The following is a 22,348-nucleotide window of genomic DNA, read 5'->3' on the forward strand; positions in this document are numbered from 1 at the left end:
GCTGCATTTAATTGTTATTTCTCACTAGCCATTTCCAGTCTCTGTACAGTTTCTTAGACTCTCCTTGTCTTTCATAAGCTACACTTTTGAAGAATTCTACTCAGTTATTTTGTAAAATGCCCCTCAGTTTGGATTCATAAGATGTTTTTTTCATGACTGGAGTGAAGTTATGAATTTTTGTTAAGTGTACCATAAAAATTATATTTGTTCTTCTTAGTGCACCATATCAAGGAGTTCAGGATATCAATATGTATTATTACTGATGATGTTTACCTTGATAATTGCATAAATTGGCACCTGCTAGGTTTCTTCACTGTATTTTGTGTGTGTGTGTGTGTTTGTTTTCTTCTTTTTAGGACCACACCTGCAGCACATGGAAGTTCCCTGTGCTAAGGGTGGAATCAGAGCTGCAGCTGCAAGCCTATGCCACAGCCACAGCAAAACGAGATCGAAGCCGCAGCTGCAACCTACACCACAGCTCAAGGCAATGCCTTTAACCCACAAAGTGAGGCCAAGGAGTGAACTGCATCCTCATGGACACTATGTCGGGTTCTTAACCCACTGAGCCACGAGAGCAACTCCAGTTTCTTCACTGTAAAGGAAAATTCTGTAGTTTTTATTTTAGGGTAGATGCTTTGCGACTATGCAAATTTTCTTTCTTCTCAAACCTTCACCCACTAATTTCAACATCTATTGGTGGATACTGCCTGAAACAGTTACTACTATAGTATTCACGTAATGTGATCTTATTTTCCTCTCTTCTTCTACACTTATTAATTGGAATTCTACTATAAGGAAAAACTATCTTTTCTTCCTTATTTATTTATTTAAGCCATTGTTCATTTATATCAACTTGAATTCATGGATATTTATTAGACTCAAGGGTCAACAAACTTTCTATGTAAAGAGAAAGACAGTAAATATTTTAGGCTTTGAGGGCTACATAATCTCTGTCACAACTACTCAAATCTGCTGTATACCACCAAATCAACCATAGATAATTTGTAAACCATGCATTCTCATTAGGAGCAGTATCCCCTCTTAGAGGATAAAAATTGGTCCTTGTGTGTGTAAAGGTATTTTTTAATGTATAAAGCACAGACATACATAAGGTACATAAACTGATATACAGTATATCTGCGGTATTAAAATTTTGTAGCGGGTTGAGGCAAGTGGGGGAGGGGACCTAAAAGGACTCCTTACAAGGATAAGAATGAAAAAAAAGGCTGCAAAAATAAACAGTCGTGTCTATTTCCCAATAAAACTTAAAAAAATAGGTGGCAGGCAATATTTGGCTTGAAGTCAGTTGTCTGATAACTCTTATTTTGTTCTATGCGTTAAAACTCAATACTACGATTATTTTTTTTTTCAGCTAAATTGGTCCATCTTTGGCCTTTAAGAGATCCTTCAGGTGGGCTCCCTTATTCTTTCAATAAGCCACCATCTCTTTTTGCACTTCCTTACTTTCTTGCAGCACAAAATATTCCAGGCTCACCTAGTAGTTTTCCTGTTCCAGGCCTGTAGTCAACTACTTCTCCAGGAAGCCCTAGTTCTTTATTTATTAGAGAACGATGTTTAGAAAACAAAATCTGAATTTCCTGGTAGCCTAGTGGTTAAGGATCTGGTGTGGTCACTGCTGTGGTGTAGGTTCGATCCCCGGCCTGGGAACTTCTATATGCCACAGGAGCAGAAAAAAAAAAAAAAAAAAAACCTCAATTCGAGTTTAATTTTGCATATGGTGAATATAATTAAGGTTCATTTTATTCCCCATATGGATACTCAGTTGTTTTTAACATCATGTGTCAAAAAAACTGTCTTTTGAGCATATTTATATGCTCACAAATCATCCGGTAGAAGAATCATCAAAAATATTGATACAGGATAAAGGGAGAATTTCTGGAACAGGCAAAAAAGGGTGGGATCTTATGCACAAGTGGAAGGATCAATGTGAGAAAGAAGCTTGATATACTGTTGATGGGTGGGTGGAATCTGAAAGTTCTCTTCTGATAGCTCTGGTTTCCTTAATGAGGAAGAAAGCATGAGTGTTTTTCTAATATTCTTGAAGTCAACTTAATATCTTATAATTAAGTTTTATCCCACATGCTGCTGAACATATAAGGGAACTCAACAACACAGACTGATTTGTGAGAAAGATGACAGAAGTATACATTTCAAGGCATATTCCTATCCTAAAACATTTAACTAGGTGACTACCTTTCCATACTGTGACACTATCATTTGAAATACATGGAAAAAAGAGTCCTTTTTTTTTTTAGCTATGCCTGCAACATGCAGAAGTTCCAAGGCAAGGGACTGAATCCACCCCACAACAGCGACCCAAGCCGCTGCAGTGCCAACCCCTGGATCCTCAACCCATACAACACAGAATTTCTAAAGATTTTTTAAAATTTAAGTTCCTTTTCCTATTACTATTTCTGAATATTGGAAATTAATTAGGTAAGAGTACTGTCATCAGATCCCACAATTACATTTTAAGTTACTGTAAGCATTTAATCTCTAAATTTATCATAACTATAAAGTAGTAACACATTAAATAAAAATAAAAGGGGCTGTCTCCTTCGAGGTGGTTATCTTCAAATATTTCCCTTCTTACATATAATTGTGCATCAGAATTTTTTAAAATTATCCTCACAAATCATAAATATGCATTTTTATACTATTACACAATATTTTTAAACACTTCACTAATAAATTTTGTGTTCTTTTGCTCAACCTCCAAACTTCCTCATGGCCACAGTCCCCCACCGCCATCAACCTACTCCTTTGCAGCTGAGAAGCCTGCCTTGTACTCAATGAATAACACAGAAGGAACTAGAGGAGACACCTTGTCCACAACGAATTTACTAACCTAACTACAACTGTTACAGCAGACTCTGATCTCCCTCTTGTAAAATGGAAAAAAATGCTATCTATTCCACACACTCTTCATTTGTGCTCTGGATCCCATTTCCTTTACTTTCGAGTACTTTATTCCTAGGACTATGTTTTCTGGAATTATTGCTTCCTTACTACTGAGTCATTCCCATTAGCATTCAATACTTACTGAAAAAAAAAAAAAAAAAAAACCCAAAAAACCAAAAACTCCCTTAACCCCTCACCTATTACTCTTACTTTCTTTGCTCCCCATTCACTGCTAAACTCCTTAAAAGAGTTGTCCCAACTTTTTCACTCCCTTACTTTCTCAACATATTCCAATTAGGCTTCCACTTCTTCTTCATAAAAACAGTTCTTTTCAAGGTAATGTGTGATCCTGTCAAATCTAATGATCAAATCTAATGTCCTTATTTTCCAACACTTTTCCATAGTATTTGACACAAATGACTACTCTTTCCTTTTTAGAAACACTTGCCTCTTTAGGCTTTCCTGACTCCATAATCTATTAATCCATCCTCCTCCACCTCCTTTGCTAGGCCCTATCTCCCACACCCAACCACTAAGTGTTAAAGTGTTCAAGGACCGTGTCTTGGCTGTCTTTCTTTCCTTTCCCAGATAATTTCATCCAATCCCATGTCTTTAAATACACATATACAGCGATAACACCCAAATCTCTCTCTCCAGGCAAGAACAATGGGTATGCTATGAGCAACTCACATTTAATAGATCCACAATTTTTTTCCTTAGTTACCCTCTAATCCGTTCCTTATCATAGTAAACGGCATCATTATGCACTCAACTGCTCAGACTAAGAATCTAAATTTAATCCTCACCACTTTTCTCTTCCTTATTTATCACAAACATACCATGATCCTGTCCTATTGGCATTATCATCACATCTGTCTTCTCTGCTACAAGCCTAATCTAAGCCACCTGCCCTTCTTCCTCTATTACTGCCCTTTAGGGCTTTCTTAACATAGCCAGACTTATTTTTTATTTTTTAAAACAATATGTTCCACCTAGTTAAAAATCCCCCAACAACTTCCTACTACAACTAGAATAAACTTCAAACTATCTAATATGGTACTTACAAGGCTCTATAAGATATACCATCACCTAAATCTCAACTTCTATTTTCCACACTCTAGACACAATGAACAATGATAGGCACACAGCAAGTATTCAATCAATATTTGTAGATGAATTTCCAAAGAAGCTGCTAGCGTTAAGAGAAAAAAATTAATGAAATAATCCTGGAGTTCCCGTCGTGGCGCAGTGATTAACGAATCCGACTAGGAACCATGAGGTTGCGGGTTCGGTCCCTGCCCTTGCTCAGTGGGTTAACGATCCGGCGTTGCCGTGAGCTGTGGTGTAGGTTGCAGACTCGGCTTGGATCCCACGTTGCTGTGGCTCTGGCGTAGGCCGGTGGCTACAGCTCCGATTCATCCCCTAGTTTGGGAACCTCCATATGCCGCGGGAGCAGCCCAAGAAATAGCAACAACAACAACAACAAAAAAAAGACAAAAGACAAAAAAAAAAAAAAAAAAAAAAAAAAAAAAAAAAAAAAAGAAGAAATAATCCTTAATGCAGAAAAAATCCTTATGTACAGTTTTTTTATTCCTACATCATTATTTAAAGCAGTAAAAACTTGAAAGCTACCTAAATGTTCAACATTTAAGACATGGTTAAATACTTATGGTACACTCACAGGATGGACTCTCATGTGGTAATTAAAGATGTATATGGGGAATTTTTCACAATACTGGAAAAAAGTTATGCTATAATATTAAATAAAAGGCACAGAATCCAAGATTTTATATACAGTGCAACCTTAATTACTTAAGAATACATGTATCAGACACCATCTGCCAAAACTCACATAAGAAGAAATTAATGATCTGAATAGGCCTATATTTATTAAATAAGTTGACTCATAATTAATAACCTTTCAAAACAGAAAGCATCAAGCCCAGATGGTAAATTCTACCGAACATTTAAGGGAGAAATTATACCAATTCTCTATGATCTCTTTTTAGAGGACAGAAGCAAAGGGAATGCCTCCTAACTCATTTACGTGGTCAGCATAACTCTAATACTAAAACCAAAGACAGAACAAGAAAACTACACATCAATCTCTCACACACACAGATACAAAAAACTTTAACAAAACAATTGCAAATTAGATCTAAAAAAAGTATAAAAAGAATTACATATCACAACTATGTGGAATTTATCCCAGGTATGATTTTTAAAAATCAGCTGATAAGATCCATCATATCAATTGGCTAAACACTACATGATCATAACAACAGATGCAGAAGAGGCATCGAACAAATGCCAACACCTATTATGATAAAAACTCTCAGGAAACCAGGAATACAGGAGAACTCTGTGTCAATCTGATAAAGCATAGCTACAAAAAACCCACAGGTGACATCATACTTCATGGTTTGAAACTCTAAGCTTTCCCACAAAGACCAGGTACCAGCCATGTAAGTTTCCCTTTACCACTCCTTCTCCACATTGTACTGGAAGCCCTTGCTAACTCAATAATTCACAAAAAGGAAATAAAAGGTATACAGATTGGGAAGGAAGACAAAAAAAATGTCTTTGCAGGGAGTTCCCAGTGTGGCGCAGCAGAAACGAATCCGACTAGGAACCATGAGGTTTCGGGTTCGACCTCTGCCCTTGCTCAGTGGGTTAAGGATCCGGCGTTGCCATGAGCTTGGGCATAGGTTGCAGACGTGGCTCAGATCTGGTGTTGCTATGGCAGTGGTGTAGGCCAGCAGCTGTAGCTCTGATTAGACCCCTAGCCTGAGAACCTCCATATGCCGAAGGTGTGACCCTAAAAAGCAAAAAAAAAAAGTCTTTGGAGATGAAAAGATAACCTATGAAGAAAATCCAAAAGAACCAGCCAAAAAAAAAAAAAATTCCTGGAACTAATAAGCAACTATAACAATGTTGCAGGATACAATTAATATACATAAATTAACTACTTTCCTATATACTGACAGTGAACAAGTGTAATTTGAAAGATAAAATGCTTTTTTCTTTGCTGTTTTTGCTTTTGCAATACCATTACATCAGTATCCCAAATTGAAATACTTAAGTATAAATCTAACAAAATAGATGCTAAATCGATATGAGGAAAACCACAAAACTCTGATGAATGAAATCACAGAAGAACTAAATAAAGAAATATTCTATATTCATGGATAGGAAGCCTCACTACCATCAAGATGTCAGTTGTTCCCAGTCTGATCTGCATGTGGGAGGAAGTCACTGAGAGGACATGACTGCTAGTTGACTTGAGAACTGGATCCAGGCAATGAGAGGCTTCTTACACCCTCCTCTGTACCTGGTATGTGCATTCTGCACAGTGGTTATCATACAAAAAGCCACTTCAAGGACATAGCCTTGAGAAATGTGCTACTGAGACCACATGGATTGTATACATAACTGAACCCAATTAAGGCCTCTATATAAACTCTTAATTAAAGATTCTGGCAGGTGGGTGTGGAGATCTACTTGTCTCATAGCTGCTGAAGACATGTCTGGTATCTAAGTTTATTAAAACTGCCACTTTCCAATCTGGAGTGATTTGCTTCTTTCTTCAGTCCATCCTTGCCCTCCATGTATGGGGGCCAGTTTTGAATTTCACTCAGGGAACTCTCAAGGTTGTCAACCAACAATGCAATTCCAATCAAAATCCCAGCAAGTTATTTTATGGATATCAACAAACTGATTCTAAAGTTGACATGGAAAGGTAAAAGACCCCAACACAATATTGAAGAAGAACAATGCTGGAGGACTGACACTACCCAACTTTAAGACATACTATAAAGCTATAGTAAACAAAACAGTTTGATATTGGGGGAGTGGCCAAGATAGCAGAGTAGGAGGACACAACTATTGATGAGAAAAACTGGAATACTAGCAGAAAAAAATTCTACAGATAAATATATATAGAAGGAACCACAATAAGATGAATACGGAGCATTGACTCAAGACCCATACCCCCCGGTGGGTGACCCACAAACAGGAGGAGAACACAACTTGCAGAGGTTCACCCCAAGGAGCTAGTGGTCTGGGTCCTATATCAAGCTCCCCCATGCAGGGGTCCTACACTGGTAAGATGAGCTCCCAGAACATTGGCTTTGAAGCCCAGTGGGGCTTACTTTTGGGAGAGCCAGGGGGCTGTGGGAAATGGAGACTCCACTCTTAAAGGGCACACAAAATCTCACACTTCAGGACCCAGGGCAGAAATTAAAATTTGAAAGAAGCCTGGGTCAGATTGACATGTTGTTCCAGAGAGCCTCCCAGAGAAGCAGAAGGCAAATGGAACTTATCCTGGGTACAAAGACACACGTGGCAATCATTTGGGGGAGCTTATTCTACCACATAGACACTAGGGCTGACAAGCACCATTTTTGAACCCTCTTTCTACCTATTAGTGCCAGGACCCAATTCTTCACACCAGTCTTCCTTTCAGCATCAATACTAGGATGCCTCAGGCCAAGCAACTAGCTGGGCAGAGACACTGTCCCATATAGCAGCAGGCTTGCTACTTTAAGGCCCCTTGAGTCCACTCAGGAACTTAACCCTGTTCACCAAAGGCCCAGGACCCAGAGCCATGTACACAGTGGGCCAGCACTTGCCCCAGAACCAGCCTCACCCACCAGTTTGCAGAAACACTGATTCTGGGATCCGTGGGGCCCTTGTAGCTAGAGCCCCTGGGACCCAGTTCTGCCTACCAGTGAATCAGCACTAGCCCAAGGATTCCTCTGGGCCTCTTTCCTGCCTACCAGCAGGCTGACACCAGTTCTAAAACCCACAGGCTCTGCAACCAAAGACCCCAGGGCCCAGTTCTGCCCACTGGCTGTCTGATACCAGCTCCAAGACACTTTGGACTCCTCAGTCAACTGCCTTAGAATACAGCCCCACTTACCAGTGGGCCAACACCAGCTTTGGGACACCCTAGACCCTGCAGCCAGCTATGTCTGGAATTGGCCCCATGCACCAGCAGGCTGACATTATATCTGAAACCACCCAGCCCTGCAACCACCCACTCCACAACCCTAAATGTACAACTATAAAATTCCTGGAAAACAAATAGGAGGAAACCTAGATGACCCTGGGTATGGTGATGCCTTTTTACATAGAACATCAAACACAAGATTCGTGAAAGAAATAACTGATGTGCTGGACTTCATTACAATAAAAAACTTCTGGAATTCCCTGGAGGCCTAGTGGGTAAGGATCCAGCATTGTTACTGCTGTGGTTTGGGTCACTGCTGTGGTGAAAGTTTGATCCCTGGCCTGGGAATTTCCACATGCCAAGGGGGCAGCCAAAAAATTTAAATAAATAAATAAATAACTTCTGCTCTGTGAAAGACAATGTCTAGAGCATTAGAAGACAAGCCACAGACTGGGAGAAAACATCTGTAAAAGACCCATCTGGGAGTTCCCGTCGTGGCGAAGTGGTTAATGAATCCGACTAGGAACCATGAGGTTGCGGGTTCGGTCCCTGCCCTTGCTCAGTGGGTTAACGATCCGGCGTTGCCGTGAGCTGTGGTGTAGGTTGCAGACGCGACTCGGATCCCGCGTTGCTGTGGCTCTGGCGTAGGCCGGTGGCTATAGCTCCGATTGGACCCCTAGCCTGGGAACCTCCATATGCCGTGGGAGCGGCCCAAGAAATAGCAACAACAACGACAAAAAGACAAAAAGACAAAAAAAAAAAAAAAAAAAAAAAAGACCCATCTGTAAAAGGACTGCTATTCAAAATATACAAAGGAGTCTAAAAACTCAACAATAAGAAAACAATCCAATTAAAAATTAGGCCAAAGACTTTAAAAGACTTCTCATCAAAGAAGATACACAGATAGCAAATAAACATGAAAAGATGCTCTATAACATGTCACCAGGGGCATGCAAATCAAAACTATGAGATCCCACTACATGCTTATTAGAATGGCCAAAATTCAGAACACTAACAATGGCAAATGCTGACAAGGATGTGGAGCAACAGGAGCTATAATACATTGCTGGTGAGAATGCAAAAACAGTACAACCACTTCGGAAGATAGTTTGGCAGTTTCTTACAAAACTAAACATAACCTTATCATACAATCCAGCAACTGTACTCCTTAGTCTTTATCCAAAGGAAAAATTCATTCCACACAAAAACTTGCACAAGGATGTTTACAGCTTTATTCATTAATGTGAAAACTTGGAAGCAATTGTGACATCCTTCAGTACGTAAATGGATAAACCCGCTACATCCAGACAATGCAATATTATTCAGCACTAAAAAGAAATGAACTATCAAGCCATGGAGGAACCATAAAGGCAACTAAATGAAAGAAGTCCATCTGAAAAAGCTACGTACTGTATGATTCAAACTACATGACATTCAGAAAAGGCAAAACTATGGAGTCAGTAAAAACATCAGTTGTTTCAGGGAGGGGCAGTAAATGAATAGGCAGAACAGAGAGGTTTTTCAGGGCAGTGAAAATACTCTGTATTATATGACATGATAATGATAGATATATGTCATTAAGCATTTGTTCAAACCACAGAATGTACAACACCAAGGGTAATCCTTAAGGGAAACTATAAGTGATTATGAAGTGTTGATGTAGGTTCATCCTTGAAAATGTACCATTCTACTGAATGATACTGATAAGAGGAGAGGCTATGTATGTGTAGGGGTGGGAGTATATAGGAAATCTATACCTTCCTCTCAATTTTGGTATAAACCTAAACTGCTCTAAAAAAAATAGTCTTCAAGTCTTATGATACATGTACCATAAAGATTTACAAGGAAATAATCCAAAACACAATAGCAATATCTCTAGATTATAAGACTGCAGGTAAATATTTTACCACTTTTTCCATAATTTTCAATTTTCCATAATAAATACATATTAACAATTTTTCAATATTATAACCACTCTCTAAGAGGGAGCCTACCAAACCTCTCATATTCCCTGTTCCCAACTTCAGACTCCTGCACATACTCTTTGCATGCTGTAATAACTGCCTTTTGCAAGTGCATGTCCACTTATAATCTGAATCTAACACCCAGGTTACAGATAAAATATCCTACTATGTTAGTAGTGCCACCCTCTATGTGTCACATACATTGTCCCTGGGGTTACTAATAATTAGAAAAATCACATTGCAACCAAGTAATGTTGACTACTGTGTGGTCTCTGTTATCACCTATTCCAAGATCTACAACAGCCTTCCACCTTCCACTCCCAGTTGAGAATTATGCCCTGCTCCCTAATCGACCTTACTATCTGTAAAGATATGGACACTGAGGTAATTAGATCTGGTTACATCAACATCTTGTGGCTAATTTAAATAATGCCACAAGCAACATCATGCTGGGTAAAAATTGCACAATTCTTAGGAGTAACTGCCTATGGCAATTGCCATTATGCTCCACAGACTGAAATGAATACGTAATGTGAGCTTCCACACCTGAAGCAGTAGTATCTAGTACTGCACTCCTGAAGAGGAAAGAAAGTCCTCTCATAGTAATGAAAAAAAGATAGAAAATGAATGCCCTCTTTGTTTGGAAGGTGAAACAGGTATATGATTCCCAGGTACAGAAAGAGCACAGGATTTCCTCAACAAGGAGACCTACAGCGACTGCACATCAGTTCTTCTAACTGATCTGGGGACAGGCTATGTACACTTTTTTCACCAAAAATGCATTTTGAGGCCTCTAGGTGCTCCTGTTTTGCCACACATTCCATGTTTCCAGTACTCATGACTTTGACCTCTCCCTTTCTTAGGCTCCATTATGGGGTTGAACCATCCATACCTTGGCAACAATGCTATCCAGAATTCTCACCTCACATCCAACCTCTCTGCTTTATCCCTATATTACCCAGCCTCTGGACTAAAGTAAAATTAGGTATCTCTCCCTGATTGTGAAGAAGAGGGTAACTTTTAGAGCGAAATCTGAGTTAACACCTCCTACATTCACAACCTCTTTGCCAATTCAGTATTAAGAGCCACCTATCCAAAAGAAAAAATAATTTAAAATGTAGTGGTGTTATGATGAAATGAGCCTGCTTGGGGCCTCAAAAATAGCTGGATCCAGGGTCCAATGTCCATCTTCAGTACCATATCTATCCCCTCATTCAAGGAATTTTTTTAGCATTTTTCCACCATGCCTACTAATTCAGATGGATATGCATGCCAGTTTTTTAAGGTGGGCCCTATATTTCACTTGGTCTTTTAACAATCCAATCCATTTTTAAATTACATTGGCCAACATAAGGTGATATTGTAGAAAGGAAATCCAGGCGCTATTAAGGCTTTTGTACACATTCTGGTAATCTTGGGCCAAAATGGTAATGCCATGTGCCATCCTAGAATAGATACCACTGTAGCCAAAGTAGCTAATTTACACTGGTGAGGTGTAACCTCTTGCCAGTCTCATGCTGTCTCGGAACAATGATCCAAATTGAAGACACAATGGAGGACACTTGCTGGCCTAAAGAGATGCCAGGCAGCTGTTAGTGGCTGTTTCACACTTGGTGAGTGGCAACATGTTGTTTCAAGCCTTACAAAACACAATATCCCAGCTACCCTGCTGTGACTGGAGATGAATCCAGGGTGCTATTTAAACTGCTTATGTAGATATGTCCACTTTAGAATTTCATTGGGTGGGGATGATCTACATCCTTCTGAGGGGAATTTATATGCCTCCTCAAATATTAACATATTTGGTCTATTTCTAACTGCACATTCTGGCCTCCAAAATGGAAATTTATTAATGGACAATCTTAGGTTTTCGATGGTCCAAATCGTTTAGCCAAACTCACTGCAACCATTGCAGGAGTCTGCTGAAATCCTCATCTGAAGTTACACCTCACTTGATACCATGCAGGATGCATATAATTTTGCCCATTAAATAAACCTTCTAAGTCCCCAGTAAGTGAGCATTTTTTCTGGACTGATGGAAAATATGTCTTTTCATGTTTCAGCTACTGATGACACTATGTAGATCCATTAATGGAAAGGCATACTAAGGGTTGCTTTCTTCCGTTAAAAAAAGAAATCTCCAAATGGAAATTAGGCAATACACCCAAAGTTTTTAAAGGCGTCTCAATACTTGGCAAATGATCAATACTGTTATATAATGCATAACAGTAAGTGAATAAATTTGGGCAGGCCCTGAATTATTTTAGTTTGCTTCCTAGCCCATTACCATGGATTACTTCTAAATCTAGAGAAGTGACTTTCAACCTAGGTTGCATATTGGAATCATCTAGGAAGCTTAAAAACAGAAGTAAACAGCAACAAAGAACTAAGACTTAAGACCTACCCTAAATAAATTAAATCAGAATTTCTAGGGAAGAGACTCAGCCATGGGTAGTTTTATTATGTTTGCTTTAAGTGACTCTAATATGCAGCCAGGGTTGAAAAGCTAGAATCTAGAGCAACGGCTTTCAAGCTTTGGAATATATCAATATCACATGGATGTGATTAAAGCGGACTGCTGGAGTAAAGCTCAAGAATTTGTATTTCTAAGTTTCCAGGTGATGCTAATGCTGTTGGTTAAAGGGCCACTCTTTGAAAACTACTGATCTAGAGTGTGCTTTCCAAACTTTAACATCAAAACCTACAACTTTTAAAAAAGAGTTTTGTTTTTGGTTGCACTTGTGGCATGTAGAAATGCCCACACCAGGGACTGAACCTGCACCACAGCAGCAACCCAGAATCCCTGCAGTGACAACACCAGATCCTTAAACCACTGTGCCACAAGGGAACTCCCTCAAAACCCATAACTTTAATTTCAAACCCACAACATTGCCTGAGAATGTTGTTTAAATTGAGAATCTAATTCAGTAGCTCTGGGGTGGGGTCTGAGATTGGCATTTCTTTCTTTTTTTAATTTTAATTTTTTATATTATAGCTAATTTAGAATGTTCTGTCAATTTCTGCTATACAGCAATGAGATCTGCTTTTCTAACAAGCAGGTTGCTGCTGAAGCTACTGGTCTAAGGACACACATTTAAACAGCAAGGATCTAGAGCTGTGAGATGTGTACCATTTTACGCCATTTTGAAATAACCAAGTAAACTGGAAGCTGCTGGAACAATTCTTGAAGGAGGCCAGTTCTGTATACTAATAATGACACGACTAATTTTTTTTTCTGTGTTTTTGCCTTTTCTAGGGCCGCTCCTGCGGCATATGGAGGTTTCCAGGCTAGAGGTCCAATCGGAGCTGTAGCCACCAGCTTATGCCAGAGTCACAGCAACACCACATTCAAGCCACGTCTGTGACCTACACCACAGTTCACGGCAATGCTGGATCCTTAACCCACTGAGCAAGGCCAGGGATCGAACCTGCAACCTCAAGGTTCCTAGTCAGATTCGTCAACCAGTAAGCCACGACGGGAACTCTGACATGACTAATTTTGATTACTTCTTTCTGCTCCCTCTGTTCCTCAATCCCTTGAACATACATAGTCTCCCAGACAATCTTGTGACAATCTTCTTTCTGCTCCCTCTGTTTCTCAATCCCCTGAACATACATAGTCTCCCAGACAATCTGCAAAACAGCTAACACCTCCACTAAGAAGAAGCACTACTCACCTTGCCTGATACAGCTGATCACTTTCTTCTCCCTGAAACACTCTTTTTACTTGACTTCCATGACCTGCCCCACCCCCCACCACCAACTCTTCCGCTTTTCCTCCTGTCTCTCTGGCCACTTTTTTGTCAGTTCTTTTTCATCTCCCCTATATTTAAATGTTGGAGGGCCACAGAATCCATTTTTCAGATCCTTTACCTATACTCACTCCCTCAGAGATCTTATCCAGGCTCATGGCTTTAAATACTATATATAAGCTAATAACACCCAAATTTATGACAGCCCATTTTATACCATTCATTAAATTATAGACATGTATGTTCAACTGCCTAATGTACATCCCCACTTGGTTGTCTATTAGTATCTAAAACAAAATGCTTCTAAAACAGCTCATGATCTTCCTTTTCTCCCAAAGCAGAAAATTTATTCTTCCCACAGTCTTTGCTAAGTCAGTAATTGGCAACTCCTTTCTTTCAGATGTTCTGACCAAAAACTGCAGTCACCATTGACCTTTCTGTTCTGTCCCAATTTATACCTGGTCCATCAGTAAATCATGCTGCCTCTGCTTTCAAAACCTATCTAACCCTTTTTCACTATCTGCACTGTAACCACTCTGGCCCAAGCTACCAATATCTCTTGACTGGATCATGGCAACAGTCTCCTAAGTGGTCTCTCTGCTCCTATCCTGCCCCTCTCCCTCAGTCTGTCATCAACATAGGAGCCAGAGGGATCTTGTTAAACCATTAACTCAAATTAAGTCACTAATTTGATTAAATTGTTCCAATGGCTTCTAATCTCCCTCAGATGGGAAAGCTAAAATCCTCTCAATAGCCTATAAGGACCTACACAATCTGCTCCCACCAACCATGACTCCGTCAGACCTCAGTCCTTTACTACTTCCACGTGAATTCACTGCACTCCAGCCTAACTTTCTTACTGTTCCTCAGACACAGGAGGCATTCTACTTCAGGACTTTTGAACCTGATAGTCCCTTTGCCTGAAATGTCCTTCCCTCAGTTATCCACACAGCACATTCCCTCGCCTCCAAGTCACTTTACTCAAGTGTTACACACTTATTTACAGTGAGGCCTTCCCAGTTACCCTATCCAAATATCTACCTAAACTCTTTCTAATTATCTCTCACTTTCCTGTTTTTCTTAATCCTTACATACTATATATAGATACATACACACAAACTATATGTACAAAAATAACGAAAATATGTATATGTACACACTATATATTTAATTTATATATGTATATACATATGAAATTCACCTTGTTTATTATCTTCCCAGAGTAGATGTTAATTCCACGAGGGTTGGGAATTTCACCTGTTTGGTTCACTGCTGTAACTCTAGTGCTAAAAATATTTCTGGCAAATACTAATAGGTGCTCAATAAAATTTTGCTGAGAGAATAAACAAACCAAGAAATACCTATTTCTACACTAAGATGTGTTCCAGACGCCACCTAAGAAAGTGTCTTAAGAAAGCAGGAATTGGAGTTCCCGTCGTGGCGCAGTGGTTGACGAATCCGACTAGGAACCACGAGGTTGTGGGTTCGGTCCCTGCCCTTGCTCAGTAGGTTGACAATCCAGGGTTGCCGTGAGCTGTGGTGTAGGTTGCAGACGTGGCTCGGATCCCACGTTGCTGTGGCTCTGGCGTAGGTTGGTGGCTACAGCTCTGATTCAACCCCTAGCCTGGGAACCTCCATATGCCGCAGGAGCGGCCCAAGAAATGGCAAAAAGACAAAAAGACAAAAAAAAAAAAAAAAAAAAAAGAAGGCAGGAATAACCAACTGTGGCAAATGACAATGATAAATCAAGTAAGAATATAACAAAGAATGGACCACTGGATATAGCACTGTGGAGGCCATTGGTAACCTTGACAAGAGCTGCTATGGTAAAATAGAATAGAGCCAAGACTTCATGGGAGAAAAAGAACTGAAGGTAGTGAGTACAAACAACTTTTTCAACAGATGCAAACTATTGCATTTGGAGTGGATAAGCATTGAAATTCTGCTGTATAGCACAGAGAACTATACCTAGTCACTCGTGATGGAACATGATGGAGGATAATGTGATATATATGTGTGGCTGGCTCACTTTGATGTACAGTAGAAATTGACAGAACACTGTAAACCAACTATATATAATGGAAAAAATAAAAATCATTAAAAAAACTGTTTCAGATATTTTCTCTTAACACAAGACAACTACATATGCTGTTACCTCTTCCAGAATGCTATACCTTCACTCATTTCTTCTGATGACTATTTCTCTGTTTTCTTTACAGACTCAGCCAGCTTAAGTATTATACTAACTAGGAAACATCACTGTGAACTGTTCTGTCCCTATCATATACCATATGCCATCATATAATGCTACCCCTAGTACCCACAGTATTCTAAGTGATTCTTAAATGTCTTAAACTCCTAAAATCTTAGAGTTGCAACCCTTGTACAAAGAAGATGCTCGATAAATATTTCTTTGATGAATGAAAAGCCTTTGAAAGAACAGTAAGTTAATAGTTTCTAAGAAACTATTCTTATTCCTTAATATTTTCTAATAATGTATTTATTTTCCATGTTTTCCTTAGTTTACACCCAAAATGTTTTATTAATTATATGTATATTAGACACAGTACAAAATAATAAATGGAAATTGTTATTATAATACAAATCTAAAATTTGTCTTATCCCCCATAAAGATGCATTTAATGTACATTTATGAAAACTTGAATTATTAGTGTAGATAATTCCAACCTTTGCCTGAAAAAATCTGTTAATTTTATTCCTTAAACTACGCAGTATTTGAAAAACAAATAACCATAAATATTTTGATATCTAAATACACAAAATAAAATCTTACAGAAGAGAATTATTATATAGCCTGTGAAAGTTAAGGTTACCTATTCTAATTAAACACAGGAATATTTTACTAAATCTGTATTGCCTAATACTTTCTGCAATACTGCTACTAGCTATTACATAATGCTTAAGAAAATTCTGCTATTAGGTTTGAGGGGAGTGTTTATACCCACTTCTCAAACTGCTTATTTAAGGACTCTACCCATACATTCCTTATGTTCATAGCAGCACTATTCACAATAGCCAAGACATGGAAACAACTTAAATGTTCATCAACAGATGAATGGATACAGAAGATATGGTATATATATATAATAGAATATTACTCAGCGATAAAAAAGAATGAAATAGGGCCATTTGCAGCAACATGGATGCAACTAGAGATTCTCATACTAAGTGAAGTAAGTCAGAAAGAAAGACAAATCCCATATGATGTCATTTATATGTGGAATCTAAAATATGACACGGGAGTTCCCATTGTGGCTCAGTGGGTTAAGAACCTGACATTGTCTCTGTGAAGATGTGGGCTTGATCCCAGGCCTCTCTCAGTGAGTTAAGGATCCCGTGTTGCCACAGACTTTGGGGTAGGTCACAGATGAGGCTTGAAACTTGTGTCACCATGGCTGTGGCATAAGCCTGCAGCTACGATTCTGATTTGACCCTACCCTGAAAACTACCATATACCACAGGAGTGGCCATAAAAATTAAGAAAGATTAAAAATAAAAACAAAATATGACACAATGAATCTATCTATGAAAAAGACTCACAGAGTGTATATACAACTGAGTCACTTTGCTGACAGCAGAAATTAACACATTAAATCAACAATATTTCAATTAAATAAAAAATAAAAATAAAATTTAAAAAAGAATTCTACCCATGCATGTTTTGGGATACAGATTGACAACACGTTTCCTAAAAAGAATCATCTGGGGCATTTTTTGAAAAATAAATTTCTGGGGTCTAGCTCTAGAGGATTTTGACTTAGTGCATTTGATTAAAAGGCTAGAAATTGGCAAAAAGTTCCTTAAATGATTCTGATGACCAGCCAGGTTTGGAAAATTTTGACCACATATCTAGAAACATTAAGTAGACAACAAGTAGGTTTGCAGTAATTCCTGCCGGACCTTAAAAAGTTGCTACCTTCAACCCATAAAAACAAAAAAAAATATTGATCCACCATGGAAACATCATACATTCTGAAATGCTTTTGCAACCATAACTTTGACTTATGTTGAATAAATGAAATTTCCATACTATAAATAGAGAGCTGTTAAGAACCACCTTCACTAGATTATGGTGAAGCTTGACTGGTTTTCTTAAGAACACCACCTACCACAGTTGACGAAATACTACACCTTTCATTTTGTCTAAAGAAAAAAAATTAGTAACGAAATGCACCAAGGTGACTACATTCCAGCAATGGTTTTCACCAGTGATATATGATTTGAACGCTATCAATAACATCTACTACTTCAAGAACAAACTTGTCAAAAATGTGCTGATGGGTAGTAACTAGAAAAATAAATTTTAAAAACTGTTGTATCTTTTTGGAAGACAGCTATCAAAAGTTTCAAAACATAGACCAAGTTACAGATGTGCGCCTTATATTAAAACTGATAGTCGTCTATTTTATAACTTAGTCTTAAACCTTAAACCTGTTAGAACTTAGTAGCTAGAGAATTTTATCAATATAACTTGGGACATAGAAAAAAAACAATTAAGAAAAAAAAGCAACTCTAAAATTATTCTGGTGTTATTTCTGACAGTTAAACTAATTTCTATATAAATCTGAAATAAATACAACAAAGAACAAATTACTAGAGAAGCAATATAATACTGAAATAAAGGTAATGAAAGGACAAATTACCAGAGAAGCATATATATATACACATATAGATATATACACACATACATATATACACATGCATATACATACACACGCGCACACACACACAAGTGTGTATATATACATATATGTGGCAAAAAGAAGACAACTGCAACACAGATAAAATGATAACAATAAATCACGTGGCCCCACCATTGGCAATGCTAGATGTAGTAAGATGAAAGAACGGTAAGCAGATGATAGACTGGTCCTTATTCAGTCTTTACAACCAATATAGCACTTTCATTTTCAAAACCTAAGGACAATAACTTGCTCATGCTGGTATAGTCTTAGCACCAGACTAAGTTATATTTAACTGATAAGTTTTACATGTTAAGTTTTAAACAAATATGAAAACAAAACAGATGATAAAAATAGAAACGACTTTTTATTAGTAAGGCTAACATTACAGCAACATTGTTTCCCACCATGCCATCACATTTAGGAATATTACATTTTCTGCTGTGACATAAGTGAAAAATTACTGGAATAGTTTTTATACTTACATTTCGAACACTGAATTGAAAAAAATTTGAAAGCTTTGAACATTTGCCTGATCTATTTCTCAAACAAGAATGATCTCCACCATTATTATTTGAAACAAAATTCCCAAAGCCCTTTAACTGATTTCAAAGTTACAGTCTTAGTTCTGTATTAAATTTGTGCCACAATTTCAGGATACTCTATGTTCAAATTTTACCAACCCATTGCAATCTGCAAGAAAACTTATTTTTATAAATTATTGTAAGAATGAATCATGTGCATAAAACCATAAGTATCCAATTACTAAAAAATTTGTTATTTTGAAATATTTTGAGATACTATATGTATGGTTGTGCAAATATGTATACCAAAGAAAGGCAAAAGCATTACTTCCTTACAGCTTACTGAAACACAATTCTAAAAATTCAAGCAGTGTGACATATATTCCAAATGACTGCTGAGAGAATAAACAAAACATCATTTACCCAATCAAACAGCATCTCATTTGAGGTCTTCATACCATGCTGCTCTCAACTACCAAGGAGTAAAAACAATAGAAGCGCACAAGAAAAGCTCAAAATCCTTCAACCTACCCCACCTACTGAATCAAACCTAACAGACTAAATCTCTGGAGGAGGGCTTCCATCAAAACTGCTTCTAGGAGGTAAAGCTACTATCCCCTGTACTGTGAGAGACCGAACACATGGAAAAGAAGACCAGAAAGGATCAGGGAAAAAGACAAAGAACTGGGGTAAATTCTACTCTTGGGGTGGATAATAACAAACAAATAAACCCAAAGCACTGTCTTATTTCCTATTCCACAATCTCAGTTTCTGTTCTCCTTATCTTCACTCCATCTGGTCCTACCTCTTGTTTGTCCTAAGGCTCCTTTACCCCCTTATAGAGCATAAATGTACAGACATGCAAAGTAAAAGATCTTATTTATTTATGGAATTTAAGAACCAGAGCTGGAGTTCCCGTCGTGGCGCAGTGGTTAATGAATCCGACTAGGAACCATGAGGTTGCCGTTTGGTCCCTGCCCTTGCTCAGTGGGTTAACGATCTAGTGTTGCCGTGAGCTGTGGTGTAGGTTGCAGATGCGGGTCGGATCTTGCGTTGCTGTGGCTCTGGCGTAGGCCGGTGGCTACAGCTCTGATTCAACCCCTAGCCTGGGTACCTCCATATGCCGCGGGAGCGGCCCAAAGAAATAGCAAAAAGACAAAAAAAAATTAAAAAAAAAAAAAGAACCAGAGCTTTTTGCCTACAAGACATCAAATCCATGATATTGGATTTGAAATGCACAATTTAGGAGTTTCTTGTGGCCTAGCTAGGAGCAAGTTAAGGAGCCAGCATTGTCACTGCAGTGGCTCAGGTTGCTGCTGTTGCAAGGGTTTGATCCTGCCCTGGGAATTTCCACGTGCCAGAGTGAGTCCAAACAAACAAACAAAAAAAGCACAATTTAAATCCTGTGAAATACAGATATAAGGATAAAACTGAGTAATCAAATCCAATCACAGAAATTTAAACAACCAAAAAAACAAAACAAAACCAGAAGTGCACACACAGTCTCAAAATGTTTTAAAATACATTCTCCTTCTGTCAATGACAAATATTCCGTGCTTGAGGCAATAATCAATGGCCTGGAATCATTTCTGAAGCTTTTAACTTTATTTGCCAAAAAAGTTCTGCAGAGGCACTGATTGAAAAATTACATTTCAAACATACCGCTCACTACCGAAATGTAAACAAGCAGTGGCACCAACTTTAAGATACCGCTCAAATACGAATTAAAATGGAAAAAAAATACTCTGACTTAAGTAAAAAAAAAAATACAAAAATAAGCTTATTTAGGAGTGCTTTATTGAAGAGGAAACAAGAGAATTGGGAATCAATTATTTTAGCACCTTCCTCGAATCAAACCCAGCCCAAACCTACCTAAATTGCTTTTAGGTGTGCAAATTTAAAAGTCCAATGAATTGCCTGAAGGTTGCCAGGGTTTCTTTTTTATCTGCTGATAATAGCAGGCAGTGAAACCCGAACTAACGATTACAGCCAAGAGAGGAGTGCCCTGCAGGATGCCACCCTGAGCGCGCTCCCCAGGACCAGCCTACAGCTTACGGTACTTTTATCAGTTCTTTACTAGGTGCAGGACCTCCCCCTGGCGCGTTAAGAATTCGTTTAATAGGAAACCTCCGATGGGATTTTAAAAAGTGAAATGTTACCAACACACTCTTTTTGCTGTTTCCATAAATCTGATGGAGGGAGAAGGGTACAAGCCAGAAAAGCGAGCACCCGGCACATCCGAGATCTTGGTGTCACCGCACCAACCCGAGAGAGAGACAGACAGAGAGAGAGACTCTAGAACACGAAGACGGAGAAAGGGTTTTATCCGGTGTTAATAGAGAGGATTCGGGACCAGATGGTTGTGGTTTCTCTCCCGGGGGGCTGTGCCCCGCAAGAGCGGTTCGTGGGCACCTAGAAGGACCAGCAGGCGCAAACTCTGCGCGCGGGTCGCAGGGGGACAGCGGTCACCCCCGGCCCTCCGTACCTGATGATGTCGTCGCTGTGGCCCCGGTAGAACTTCTGCCGGTGCTCCCGCGGGCTGTACACCACGCCGACGCCCGCCACGAAGTACACGATCTCCTTGGCCGCCGTGTAGTAGAGGTTGTTGCGGCACTGGTGGCCCCGGTAGCCGTACACCCACTCGAGCCGCAGGTGGCAGCTCGGGGCGCTCCGGGCCGCCATGTCGGGGCGCCCACCTCGCCGCTCCGCTCGGGCCCGCGGTGGGAGGCGGGAGGCGGGAAGCGGGAGGCGGCGGCGGCCGGGCGAAGCAAGCCCTCCCCCGGGCGGCTGGGACTCGCCGCCTGCCGCGTCCTCTAAGCCGCGCCTGGCAGGTGCATGTCGCGTCTCCCGGCCGCCGCCGGCGCCGCCTCAGCCCACGGGCGGGAGGAAAACCCTCGCCTCGCAGAACATGCTGAGGGCCGCGGACGCCGCCGGCTGTCAAGGGGGTGCCGCGCGCTCTTCGCCCGCCTCAGCTCGCCTCCTTTCCTCAGCCCGCAGTGCCCAAGCCGGGAGCCTAGCCAAGCGAGGGTCCGCCTCCCGCCTCCACTCCTCAGCCGCCGCCAGCGCACCCGGCTCCTCGGCCGGGTCACCTGCGGCGTGCGCGTCGCGCGGCGGCCTCGTCCCACAGCGCGGCGCGCGCGCCCGCGCGCCCAGGAAAGCGGCGAGCGCGCGCCCTCGCGCGGCCCCGCCCCCTCGCCGCCGTTGCCGCCGCCGCCCACGCTCGTCCCTCCTCCCCGCCTCCCAGCCGCCCAGGAGCACCCAGGCTCTCGCAGCTCCCGGGCACCACCGCTGGAGCTCTCCGTTGATGTCTAGTCCCGCTACCTCGGTCAGGACTAACGACCCCAGCCGCCCTATGTTCCGTCCTCGCGGGGCACTGAGCGCTCACGGAGCTGCCCAGGCTCGGGCAGACTCTCAGCTACCCGGATCCCCTGCTGCTGGGAGTTCTCGCAGGAAGGCCCCTGCACCCGATTTAGGGTACGCTTATTATGCACGGAAGAATCAGGATGTTAACCTCTTTTTTTCCCCCTCCTTA

At 40.3% G+C, this 22,348-nt stretch overlaps 1 protein-coding gene across 23 annotated transcripts in view; it reads right to left on the reverse strand.

Moving 5' to 3' along the window:
- EML5 (EMAP like 5) overlaps window positions 1–21,959 on the reverse strand; it is a 195,272-nt gene extending 173,313 nt beyond the window's left edge. For all 23 annotated transcript variants that reach the window (XR_014811251.1, XR_014811248.1, XR_014811250.1 and 20 more), the window contains exon 1: window positions 21,302–21,959. Coding sequence is in view for 9 of the 23 variants with exons in the window: in XM_084969970.1 (XP_084826096.1) it covers window positions 21,302–21,498 (197 nt within the window). In the remaining 14 variants the exon portion in view is untranslated. The remainder of the gene's footprint in view (window positions 1–21,301) is intronic.
- Window positions 21,960–22,348: the final 389 nt, after the last annotated feature.

The sequence above is a fragment of the Sus scrofa genome, chromosome 7 (assembly GCF_054392235.1).
Source record: "Sus scrofa isolate SSC_HxYL_T2T_F1_AM1 chromosome 7, Sscrofa_HxYL_maternal_Yorkshire_Landrace_v2.0, whole genome shotgun sequence".
NCBI lineage: Eukaryota > Metazoa > Chordata > Mammalia > Artiodactyla > Suidae > Sus > Sus scrofa.